This window comes from Eschrichtius robustus, chromosome 13, assembly GCF_028021215.1.
Source record: "Eschrichtius robustus isolate mEscRob2 chromosome 13, mEscRob2.pri, whole genome shotgun sequence".
NCBI lineage: Eukaryota > Metazoa > Chordata > Mammalia > Artiodactyla > Eschrichtiidae > Eschrichtius > Eschrichtius robustus.
Window position 1 is genome coordinate 44,684,655 of NC_090836.1, and position 12,924 is coordinate 44,697,578.

The window sequence follows — 12,924 nt, forward strand, 5'->3', positions numbered from 1 at the left end:
AACTAAAAACTAGAAATGTTACACTGAACTCCTTAGTTTCTTAAAGGTTAAATTCATATTGTTCAAATTGAAAAGGTTTAACAGGGTATACGATGGAGTCTCTCTTGTATCCCTCTGTACCAGTTTTTCTCCTGGAGACAGCCGGGTTCTTGGGTATTCTTCAGAGAAATTCACTGCATACACAATGGTATAAAAAAAAAAAGAGGAAGAAGACAAATGAACAAGAGCATTGAATTAGGAAATATTTTTTGTTTCTTTCCTCCTTAGATCAGTGCAGTGCGTTTACCACGTGAACCCAGCAATCCTGAGAGGTTGAAAGGTTTTGGTTACGCTGAGTTTGAGGACCTGGATTCCTTGCTCAGTGCCCTGAGCCTCAATGAAGAGGTAAATAAACTAAGGGTGGGGGTTGAGGGCTGGGAGCTAACAGCTCTTGTGTTTATCAAACTGATAGTTTTTAGGCCGGGTCAGTAGCTATTTCGAAGATTCCCATAATACCTACAAAGAAAAGCCTGGATTATTTATCAATATACCGGTTAACATTCAACATCTAGCACGTCACACCTCCCTTCTGCAAGTTCAGCAGGGCCTAGTAATTCAGGAACGTGTTTAGGTGGGAAATTGTGAAGAAATCCACCACGAAGTCCTTAATAAAATCTCACGTTAGTTCACTCACAGCTTTGCCTCAGCTTCGTGGCTTTGCTTTTTCAAAATAATATGACCAGATGAAGGCAAATAGAAAAATCATGTTATTTTAGTATTTAAAGGCATTACCTCATTTTCAGGGAAGTAATTTTTTATTTTTAAGGGGGCTCAGAAACATTTCTCACTAAGATGTCATTTGTAATACTTGCTCCTGGGAATCTGTTACAGGAGAATGACAGTAAACATTCAGTCCTGCTTTGTAACATTGCCCATAGATGTTTTTTAATCCAGACACTAGAGGTTCAGTGGGGAGAGGAGATTTAGCTGTTAATACATGAGGGGGGATGGAGATTAAATCTAATTGAAATACAGTTATTTAAGTGATTGGTGCCATGTAGGGATTCTTAGGCTAGCCAGAGCAGGATATTGAAACATTTAGTTACTTGTTAGTGATGGAAGTTTCTAATCCAAGAACTGCTTTTTTATCTCTAGTGAGTGACTTTAGAAATCAAACTGATTATATATCGAAAGAAAAAAAAAGGCTGTTTTTTTCTCTTTTAATTCCAGAAACCTCTCATTGTTCGTTGAGAAGGCAATTTCCAATGCCATTTGTGCCATAATTCTATGGTCCATGTCTGCCATTGGACGTGATTGAAAGCAACTCCTCTTAAAATATTTTTCCTATCTCATAACTTGAGTACCACCATGATAATCTGAAGCAGATGTCAAATAGGAATAAAATTCATGTATTTAGTTAAATATGTGGAAAGCAAAAGTTGTTTGAAAGTTTTTCTTAGGTCATTTTAGGTTTTATTAACATTACTAGTTTTTAACTCTCAGTCTGAATAAGAAAAAGAATACCATACAATTGTTATTATCTGAAGTTTGCTGAACTGACTGTTAAATAAGATGTTGTCATGGTCCAGACTTAAGAGTTAGTTTGTATTTAGAGATATCATCATAGTGGTATTTAATATAATTCCAGGTGTTCTTAACTAAATTTCATTGTTACCCTTCTTCAACTGTAGATTCTACTATGAAATGAGAAAAATATCATCAGTAGAATTAATTGGGTTCAAAGTATATAAATAATGATGTGGGAAAGGGAAATCAGAGGGTATCCTGGAGGAACTGATTTATCCTAAGGTACTACTGAGTGAAAGAACTTGAGATTATAAACAGAGACCATGCTTTATGCAACTTTGCTGGTGCATAGTAGGGACTCTATAAATGTTTGAATGCATAATTGCTCTGGACCCAAATAATACCTTTTATTTAGCTAGTTGTCTAGAAAATGTTTTTAATTTATTACATGTGACAAATTGCCTGTGATAGTTAAAAAGTTAAATCTATTCTGTGAGGTTTGACTTTATAAAAATAGTAAGATAATTGACCTAACATTCATTTAAGCCCAACTTAAATGTTAATTCTAAGGGGTTATTTTATATTCAAGTCTTTATAAAGGATTCTTTAGCCAACAGATTGTAGTGTTGGCTAGATTACAGTGTTTTTCCTTTATCTTCCTTCCCCCAGTGCTTCTGCTATGCCCAGACGTTCAAGGTCACTCATGGGATTTGTGCATAATGGGGCAAAAGGTTGGTTAATATGGTCCTATGCTCTCAGTCTCTAGGTAACAGGAGAATTCGAGTGGACGTTGCTGATCAAGCACAGGATAAAGGTAGGAAAGATGATTCAATGTTTTGCTTTGTCATGGTCCTGGGAAGACAAAGCAGAGGTGCCCTTCCCCAGTAACTTGTAGTAGAGGCAAATAGTGGGGGCCACCTTAACCTTGAGCAGTAGTTCTTGACTGAGGATGGTTTTGCTTCACAGGGGATATTTGTCAACGTTGGGAGACATTTGGGTTGTCACAACTGTGGGGAGGGCTCCTAACGTCTAATAGTATCCAGGGACTATCCTATAATGCGTATGACACCCGCCCCAACAAAGAATTGTCTAGCCCAAAATGTTGGTAGTGTTGAGACTGAGAAACCCTGATTGACCTAGATGAACATTAAATATATACTAAATAGATTACGTACCTAGCAGCACACTGGACACAAGAGGAGCCTGATTCATGTATATTTCAGGGGGTTCCTGGCCTATCTTTAAAAAATTTTAAGATGCCTATACAGAAGATGAGACAGGTAAGCATTAAACCAGTAGGAATAAATGTGAGGAAGGGAGTCACTTGGTTGAGTTGGAGAGTACACTTACGGGGCCTGGGGCGGCTTCGTGATGACGCTGTGGTGTAAGCAAGAAGTACAGTATGTGGGGGCAGGAGGGGGCCTCTGTGCATATGAGAAATATCTGGCAAAAGTTTTTGTGAGCTAACCTGTGTTTTTTCATTTTATATATCTGTAGACAGGGATGATCGTTCTTTTGGCCGAGATAGAAATCGGGATTCTGACAAAACAGATACAGACTGGAGGGCCCGTCCTGCTACAGACAGCTTTGATGACTACCCACCTAGAAGAGGTGACGATAGCTTTGGAGACAGTAAGTTCATTTTTATCTAGTTAGTTTCTTGTGTATTCTGGGGGGTTGTTTTGTAATAGGACAAATGTGTTAATGTAGATGATCACAATAGCAGATAAAGGGGAGGGTAGCAGTAGATGCAGAAAAAAAATTTAAGATGCCTTTTAAAATAACAGAAAATTCATTACCTTCAAAAATACTAAATGTCTGCCACATGCCAGATACTTTTGTAAGCTCAGGATACAGCAGTGAACAAAACAGACAAAAATACTGTCTTTGTTGGACATTATTTATACCAGGGGAGAGGAACAATATGCAAATAAAATGTAATTTAGAGAAGGGGAGTAGAGAATGTCATGGGGTAGGAGATGGGATAAATTACAACTTTTACACACACCACCTAAATCCAATAAAAGCTTTGTAAAACGTTTGTGGAGAAAATGATACAACTTTATTGAAATACATGAAGAAAGACTCAACACTGTCATTTCTTTTTTTAATGTAAAGAACCTACTGTTGAGTAAAGAAATGACTAAGTAGTGGTTTGTCTATATAATGGAATACTTGATAGCATAACATACATGTGACGACAAGGATAAAATTCAAGACCTGTTTTGTTTGGCCACGCCAAGCCTCTTGTGGGGTCTTAGTGTCGTCCCCCTGTCCGTCTGCATCCCCCCCGCCCCGGTCCAGGGATCAAACCCGTGCCCCCACACTGGAAGCGCAGAGTCTTAACCTCTGGACTACCAGGGAAGTCCCTTAATTTTTAAAATTTAAACTACCTGCAGATGAATGTTCACGTAGACAAAATGATGTCCTTTGCAAAATGAAACGATTGTTTTAAAAGGAAGCTGTCATAAAACTAAGATATTTCTTAGGCCTACTCACAAACTCAAAATGTCTTTTAAGTTTGTTTTTTTTTTTTTAAACTCAATGCAAGTTTGTTTTTTTTTTTTTAAGTATTTGTTTATTTATTTATTTATGGCTGTGTTAGGTCTTCGTTTCTGTGCGAGGGCTTTCTCTAGTTGCGGCAAGTGGGGGCCACTCTTCATCGCGGTGCGCGGGCCTCTCACTTTCGCGGCCTCTCGTTGCGGAGCACAGGCTCCAGACGCGCAGGCTCAGTAATTGTGGCTCACGGGCCTAGTTGCTCCGCAGCATGTGGGATCTTCCCAGACCAGGGCTCGAACCCGTGTCCCCTGTATTGGCAGGCAGATTCTCAACCACTGCGCCACCAGGGAAGCCCTCTTTTAAGTTTTTTTGTTTTTTAATTGGTTCATGTTTAGACATTGAGGGGTTTTTCTTTTTTTTTCCATATAAAAATCTGGGTTTCTGACGTGTCACCTGAGGCTAAATAGCCTGCAACGATTTTAATATTATAAACAACAATCCAAAGAACCTTCTTGTATGTATATCTGTATAATGTGTCCGGTTACTTGCTCAGGTTAAATTCCTAGAAATTAAATTGCTGGCCCAGAGGGTATACATGTTTTTTAAATCTTTTAGTACATAGTTCCGAAACAATTTTCAAGGCCTTTGAACTATTTTTAACTCAGCAGGGTAGGAATTGACTTATTGTGCTAAACTTCACCAATACAAGATGTATCATTTATTTTAACCTTTCCATTTGGGCAGTAGAAAACAATGTCCCGTTTTAGTTTCCGTTACTTAAGCAGTAACAGATAATTAACCAGTTGTCATATGTTACATATATTTTTCTCATTTTGTTTGCCTCTCAGATTTGTGGTATGTGTATTGTTTTTCTATGCTAAACTTTTTGTTTGTTTGCCGGGCCACGTGGCTTGCGGCATCTTACTTCCCCTATTAGGGATGGAACCCATGCCCCCTGCAGTGGAAGCACGAAGTCGTAACCACTGGACTGCCAGGGAATTCCCTCCATGTTAAACTTTTTAGGTAGTCTTTGGTTCTTTGGTATCAGGCATGAAAGATTCCAACTATATTTTCTTGTGCTTTGTGCTTACATTTTTAGTATTCAGATCTTTAATCCTGGAAGTTCATTATGGGATATAAAGGAGTCCTACCCCCACCCCCACCCCCCCCACTTGTGGGGATACATTCCAAGAACCCCCCTGGATGCCTGAAACCTCGGATATTACTGAACCCTATGTTTTATGCTATGTTTTTTCCTATACATAACAGTATACTGTAATAAAAGTTACATGAATGTGACCTCTCTCTCTCTCAAAATATCTTACTGTACTGTACTGTACAGCGTGGATATGCTGGACAAAGGGATGATTCACGTCCCGGGCAGGTTGGAGGGAGATGGCACGAGATTTCATCATGCTACTCAGAACAGCACGCAATTTAAAACTTACGAATTGTGTATTTCTGGAATTTTTCATTTAAAATTTTTGGACTGTGGTTGACCACAGGTAACTGAAACTTCAAAAAGTGAAACCAGGGCTTCCCTGGTGGCACAGTGGTTGAGAGTCTGCCTGCCAATGCAGGGGACACGGATTCGAGCCCTGGTCTGGGAAGATCCCACATGCCGCGGAGCAACTAGGCCCGTGAGCCACAACTACTGAGCCTGCGTGTCTGGAGCCTGTGCTCCGCAACAAGAGAGGCCACGAGAGTGAGAGGCACGCGCACCGCGATGAAGAGTGGCCCCCGCTTGCTGCAACTAGAGAAAGCCCTTGCACAGAAACGAAGACCCAACACAGCCATAAATAAATAGATAGATAGATAGATAGATAGATAGATAGATAGATAGATAGATAGATAGAGAAACCACACATAAGGCAGTACCACTGTATAGAGATTTTTCTCCCCCCTAACTCCCTCCTAAATTGTTAGCCTGGCAACATTTATTGAATTAGTGGAGAACTTTTTTAAATAAATACCAAGGAAACTTTAATTCAATACAAATTCTTCTACCTTGGATATAATGCAATTGTTTTTTTTTGTTTTTTAATGAAAACAGACACAGCAGTGAATATGAAGTCATGGAAGCAAACTGACTAATGGGCTATGTTTGTTTTTATCAGTAGGTGTCAAAGAAAAAGGAATGACGTTACCTGTCTCTTTCCTCTCTAGAGTTTCGAGATCGTTATGATTCAGACCGATATCGTGATGGGTATCGGGACAGTTACCGTGATGGCCCACGCCGGGACATGGATCGATACGGGGGCCGAGATCGCTATGATGACCGAGGCAGCAGAGACTATGATAGAGGTCGTTGTAAAACACAATTAAGTTAAATTGCTTTCTTTTAAGAACTCCTTTCTTGCCTTCTCCCCTCCAGTGTGATGATCACAATTTGGGATATGTTTACAGGCTATGATTCCAGGATAGGCAGTGGCAGAAGAGCATTTGGTAGTGGGTACCGTAGGGATGACGACTTCAGAGGAGGTGGGGACCGCTATGAAGACAGATATGACAGACGAGATGACCGGTCATGGAGCTCCAGAGATGATTACTCTCGGGATGATTATAGGCGTGATGATAGAGGTAATCATTTGCTTTTGCTTACTTAATGGGGCGTTACCACTAGAGTAACTGGTTGGAAATTTTTCAGTTATGTTTCAAACCCCTTAAGTGGGCACAGATAGAACCTACACATAGTAAAGGTTGCATCGGAACATAATGGAAAGAGCATTAGATAAAAATGGACATAATGGAAATGAAGTCTAGTTCTAACCTGTTTTAGCATATAGATTTTTTCAGTTAAAATTTAATTGAATAAACAAAGGAAAAAGGAAAAAACATTTGCCAGACATTCTTATAGTATGATCTCACTTAAAATAGGCTGTTTTAGCCCCATTTTTCAAGTGAAGGAATGAGACTCAAACATGGTCTCATAGCCAGTAATTGGTTGGCACTGTGAGTTAAAAACCAGGTGTTGCTTATTTCAATGCCATTGATACCAAGTAGTTGATACTCATTAATTAATGGTGAGATGTCAGTGTACCTATTCTAAAATTATGCCCCTGATATCATATCATTTATATAAAACATATATTGTGTTACAACTCTGACCTCTCAAAAAGTATTATAAAAGGCCACTATTTGTTGTTCTGACTTGAGTGATGCTATTTTATGTATGTATTTATTTATTGGCTGCAACGGGTATTCGTTGCTGCGCGCGGGCTTTCTCTAGTTGCGTCGAGCGGGGGTTACTCTTCCTTGTGGTGGGCTGGCTTCTCATTGCAGTGGCTTCTCTTGTTGCGGAGCACGGGCTCTAGGCTCGCGGGCTTCAGTACTTGTGGTGCACGGGCTCAGTTGCTCTGTGGCGTGTGGGATCTTCCCGGACCAGGGCTTGAACCCGTGTCCCCTGCATTGGCAGGCGAATTCTTAACCACTGCGCCATCAGGGAAGCCCAAGTGATGTCATTTTAAAAGTAAGGTATCTGGGAGTTCACTGGTGGCCTAGTGGTTGGGATTCTGGGCTTTCATTGTCGTGGCCTGGGTTCAATCCCTGGTTGGGGAACTGAGATTCCCCAAGGCACACAGTGTGGCCAAAAATAAAATAAATAAAAGTAAGGTATTTGGCCCCAGAATTTTTCTCTGTAATTATGTTTAGACAGCAAACCTGGTGTTTTAATATCCCTGTCTTAGCCCAAGTGCTTTATTATATCCAGCATCTCCTATAATCCCCTGAGGAAGATAGACCTAGATAACTAATAAAACACCGTGAGGTGGCACAAGTCATCAGAGCCATATTGAAATTGTGTGGTAAAGTCTTTATTCCTCCCTCAAACAAAAAAGTTGTAACGTTTCCAGTTTTTTAAACAAAAGTTTTAAAATTTATTCTTTTTTTTTTTTGATTTATTTTTGATTTATTTTTGGCTGTGTTGGGTCTTCGTTGCTGCACACGGGCTTTCTCCAGTTGCGGCGAGTGGGGGCTACTCTTTGTTGCGGTGCGCGGGCTTCTCATTGCAGTGGCTTCTCTTGTTGCGGAGCACGGGCTCTAGGCGCACGGGCTTCAGTAGTTGTGGCTCTCAGGCTCTAGAGCACAGGCTCAGAAATTGTGGCTCACGGGCCCAGCTGCTCCGCGGCACGTGGGATCTTCCCAGACCAGGGCTCGAACCCGTGTCCCCTGCATTGGCAGGCAGATTCTCAACCTCTGCGCCACCAGGGAAGCCCGGCAGGTGGGTTCTTAACCACTGTGCCACCAGGGAAGTCCCTAAAATTTATTCTTAAAAGCATTGCTGATACCTGTTTCCTCTGTTTCCATGCAAGAAACCTGGAAGTAATAGCTAACATTTATTGAGCATTTACGCTGCACCAACAATGAACTGAGTGCTCATGCAGGTATTATTTAAGTATTCTATGTGGTAGATACACAGTTATCATCTTCCCTTCACTTGTGAGAAAACTAGAGGCTCAGATGTAGTCTTCATTGACTACTGACCTTTGCCTCTCATGCCATTTCTTGCCTCCCCCAATGGCTGTACACCTGATTTCCAGCCCCCCTTCCCCCCTGATGATCAAACCCCCCATTCCTTCTAAGATCTGTGCCCCCTTGTCCTCAGGGTCACTGCCACTATCTCTGTTCAGATTTCATTGCTATGCCCACATTACTAACATTTCCCTGCCTCACTCCATTTTCACATTGGTCCAAGTAGTCTTTCTGGAACAATATCTAATTAGGTTATTCTCCTCCTTCTAAAACCCTGTCTTGTCTCTTCATGGCCTGAAAGATATCCCTCTGTACCTCTGAGATACAAGGGCCTTCACTGCTCTGCCTCTTCAGTGTTGTCTCCATCCCTTCCACAAAAACTTCCCAGCCATCATATTCCGGATGTTAACATGGTATCTGAAATATAGGTGTTCCAATTACTTGTTGAGTAGGTAAACGAAATTACCAAAGGAAGAAGGAGACATTGTGTACCATAGTGGGAGGAGCAGTGGAGTTGCTTCAATAACATGGATTTCATTCTTTGGTCCACCAAGTGTTAGCTGTGTGACTTCAATGAGTTCCTCTTTCTGACCCCAGTTGTACCCTATTCACATAGGAAATGGCCCTTCTTCGCAGAGTTATACAGATGAAAAATGTATCTTGGAAGTTATATAAACTACCAACTTAAAACCCTTGTAGAAAATTTAAATCTTGCTAAACAATACCCTCTTTGTTTGCAGATACATAGATATGTAGTAAAAGACCAAAGACACACATAAGAATGATAGATACCAAATTCAGCATAGTAGTTATGAGAAGACAGCACAGCACTAAGCGTGTTACCGGGAGGCTTCAGTGGTTTTTGTGGTGTCGGGTGGTTGATGTACACAGGCTTTCTTTATATCTTCTATATATTTTGTGTCTGAAATACTTAGGATAAACACTGATTTTGAGAAATACAATATCCTTGAAGCACTTAGGTTTATCTTGAAATATTCTGACAGCTTGGATCCAGGAAGTAGTCAGACTCCCTTACAGTTTATATTCTAATGTTCGGTGTTGCATGCTTTGCCCTATGAATCACCATCAAATTTATATTATACACAGAGATAAGAATATAAGAACTAGAGCCTTCCGCATCATACTGTTACAAGTTTGTCTTAACCTACTGAAGCAATCCATCTTCCAGACCACATTTTTTAACAAGATACTTTTCATCCAATATCTTATCATAGTCAAAAAATTTCCCCCAGATAATAGTAATCATGATAAATGCTTAATTTACCATTGAAATTTTTACTGTTTTTAGTCTTTCCCTCAGTCTGGTACTGCATCATGGATGTGGTAGTGGAAAGATTAATTGGACTTGGTTCTTTGGGCCACCCATTTTTTAATGATCTCCCTTTTTACCTTTGCTGGATTGGCTAGGCCACTCACTAATCTGAATCCCAAATAGCATTTCGTAAGAGGCATGTCTGGAAATCTGGCTTTCAGCCATCGGCTTCTGATGATTTTCAAAAACTATTACTTAGAGTTTCATTTAACTTAGGTCCCCCCCAAAGACCCAAACTGAACCTAAAGCCTCGGAGTACTCCTAAGGAAGATGATTCCTCTGCTAGCACATCCCAGTCCAGTCGAGCAGCCTCTATCTTTGGAGGGGCAAAGCCTGTTGACACAGCTGCTAGAGAACGAGAAGTAGAAGAGCGGCTACAGAAGGAACAGGAGAAACTGCAGCGTCAGCTGGATGAGCCAAAACTAGAACGACGGCCTCGGGAGAGGTGAGGTGGTCTTGTATTACGGATTTCACATCCATGAATCCAGTGATTCTTTTTTTTTTTAATCCTGAATCTTTATTTTAACATTTATTTATTTTATTTATTTGGCTGTGCCGGCTCTTAGTTGCGGCACACAAACTCTTATTCACGGCATGTGGGATCGAATTCCCTGACCAGAGATGGAACCTGGGCCCCCTGCATTGGGATTGCAGAGTCTTAGCCATTGGACCACCAGGGAAGTCCCCAATCCGGTGATTCTTAATGGGGGCTTACATCCCCAGGGGGCACTTAGGAAATTCATGTGGGTGTTACTGGTTGTCACTTATCATTAGTGCGTGTGGGGTGGGGCTGCTAGGTGGTCTGCAGCGTGTGGGGAAGTTTCTTTACCCAATGAAGAGTTGTTGTTTATCCCTCATGATTTTCAAAAGGCCTCCTGGGCCCTGGTGGTACTTTAATAACAAGAGTCTGCAAATTGTGGCCTGTACCTGTTTTTATAAATAAAGTTTATCTGGCCCTTTAAGAAAAAATTTGCCAAACGCTGCTTTATTGTATAGAGTAAAACACCATAATGAGGTGAATGGATTTACCCCTTTTCAAGTTATTAGGGATGGAGTAGACAAAATGTTTTCACTGATACTAAGTGTAGGCTGTAAATTATTTTCCAGTTACTTTTATTTGTGTGTATGTTGGTTATATTATCTGTTATTTCAGGATAGTGTAAAGGAATGTTTATTATTAAAAAGATGGCATGACATCCAATAGGGTAGACACCTCCTATAATACGCTGAAAAGCTAGGCCTGGTTTTGAGCAATTTGCGGAATTGTGTTACCACTAAGGGAGGGCAGAGTCGTAGATTATGTAGGGGAATGTTCTTAACCCTAGCTGACACTTGCTGAGGCACTTGTTTCCCTGCTGTCCAAAAGTAGAGCATTCCTACGGAACCTCTTATAAGCCAAAATGGTGTAAAGTGAAGAAGCAGTTATTTTAGGGCACATCTTGCTAACAGGTAACAGCTTGCTGCAAAACAATTGCTGAATGCTATTTTCGCTTTTCGTCTTTTTTTTGTAAAAGCAGAAATCCTCTTTGGATTTCTTTCGGTTAGCAGCAGCATATATGGATCTTTCTGTAAAAGTGAAGTGGCATAAAGGAAACTTCGGAAAAGCAGGGGATACCTGTATTTAGAACCAAAGAATGTTAATGTCTGCCGCTTTCAAACGGTTTGAGCAAAAGAGACAGATGCGTGCACCCACACATAAATAAAGCCAGCAGGATAAAATGTTAATATGCGATAGTTCCTGAGGGGTCGGCATGGGCCCAGGGTGGCCTTCACTGAGCTGGACGTGATGTATTTTGTTAAATCTCTTTTATACAGACACCCAAGCTGGCGAAGTGAAGAAACTCAGGAACGGGAACGATCGAGGACAGGAAGTGAGTCATCACAAACGGGGACCTCAGCCACATCTGGCAGAAGTAAGTCAGACCAGGGTGGGTATCTCATTATTGCCCTTTTCCATAACCTATCCATAACCAAATTATGCAGAGATTTTGGAGTATTAGCATGGATTGATCTGACTTTCACGTCTGCTTTGAAAAGTCTGAGAAATGTGTACCAGAAGAGACTTTTGTTATGGGTGTGTGTGCACATGTGCGTTGAGCCTCTATGTGGAAGTTGATCAGTGGTTCCTCGAGTTTACAATTTCATTGTAGGTCCCCTTCACACACATATATGTATCCTTCTCCAAGTACCAACGTTCTAACACGGAGAATACAGAAAGTTTATAATCCTAAAGTAAAGAATTCTCATTCCTAAGAGAGGTCAGATAGCTATCCTTGGCGTGTCATTATTTTTCCTATGTCTCTTGCATCAGTAAAACATTTTCACCAGAGGACATTTGGAAACCAGTTTGGGGATAATTTTATCTATTGGGAATCAAATTCAGGTCTGTATTTAAGAATAATGATGGAAAGCAGTAAACTCGGATGTGGACCGTTTGCCACTCTGTTGAGGTCTTAATAGATTGTTGTCCAATAAGCCCTTTTTTCCTGATGCTCTGACCTTCCCATTCTGACTTCACAGATGCACGAAGGAGAGAGAGTGAGAAGTCTCTAGAAAATGAAACACCCAATAAAGAGGAAGACTGTCAGTCTCCAACTTCTAAGCCTCCCAAACCTGAACAGCCTCTAAAGGTAATGCCAGCCCCTCCACCAAAGGAGAATGCTTGGGTGAAGCGAAGTTCTAACCCTCCTGCTCGATCTCAGAGCTCAGACACAGAGCAGCAGTCCCCTACAAGGTGAGTCAGCTTGGAAACATAGCAGTTGGTTGGCTATAGACTCTTCAGTGCTGTGCTATCATGGTGGAAGGCGCCCTGTGGGGTACTGGCCTTATGGCATCTGATAAGTTCTGCCATTTTTGCTGTCATAGTTCAAATTCTGTGGTGTGCCGGTGGTTCAGTTTTCTGGAGTTTTGATAGCTGGTTAACATCACTTTGGTGACTCAATCTGCACACACTATAAATCTGAACCCACCAATGCCACATTCTGGCAGTGCGGCCTTGGGGGTCACATCACTTCCCTAAGTTTTAGGATTCTCATTTGTAAAGTAGAGGGATAAGATTAACCTAGCATGACTATGATGATTCTAAAGGACATGACATTTGGTCAAGTTCACATAAT

At 41.0% G+C, this 12,924-nt stretch overlaps 1 protein-coding gene across 5 annotated transcripts in view; it reads left to right on the forward strand.

Annotated features, from left to right (window-relative positions):
• The window catches only part of EIF4B (eukaryotic translation initiation factor 4B), a 28,012-nt gene that overhangs the window by 11,612 nt on the left and 3,476 nt on the right, over positions 1–12,924 (forward strand). For 3 of the 5 annotated variants that reach the window (XM_068561428.1, XM_068561429.1, XM_068561433.1), the window contains exons 4-11: positions 268–384; positions 2,266–2,320; positions 3,004–3,138; positions 6,172–6,309; positions 6,412–6,585; positions 10,025–10,253; positions 11,624–11,736; positions 12,329–12,542. In XM_068561428.1, coding sequence (XP_068417529.1) covers positions 268–384; positions 2,266–2,320; positions 3,004–3,138; positions 6,172–6,309; positions 6,412–6,585; positions 10,025–10,253; positions 11,624–11,736; positions 12,329–12,542 — 1,175 coding nt within the window. The remainder of the gene's footprint in view (positions 1–267; positions 385–2,265; positions 2,321–3,003; positions 3,139–6,171; positions 6,310–6,411; positions 6,586–10,024; positions 10,254–11,623; positions 11,737–12,328; positions 12,543–12,924) is intronic. The other 2 variants (XM_068561430.1, XM_068561432.1) reach the window with 1 other exon arrangement.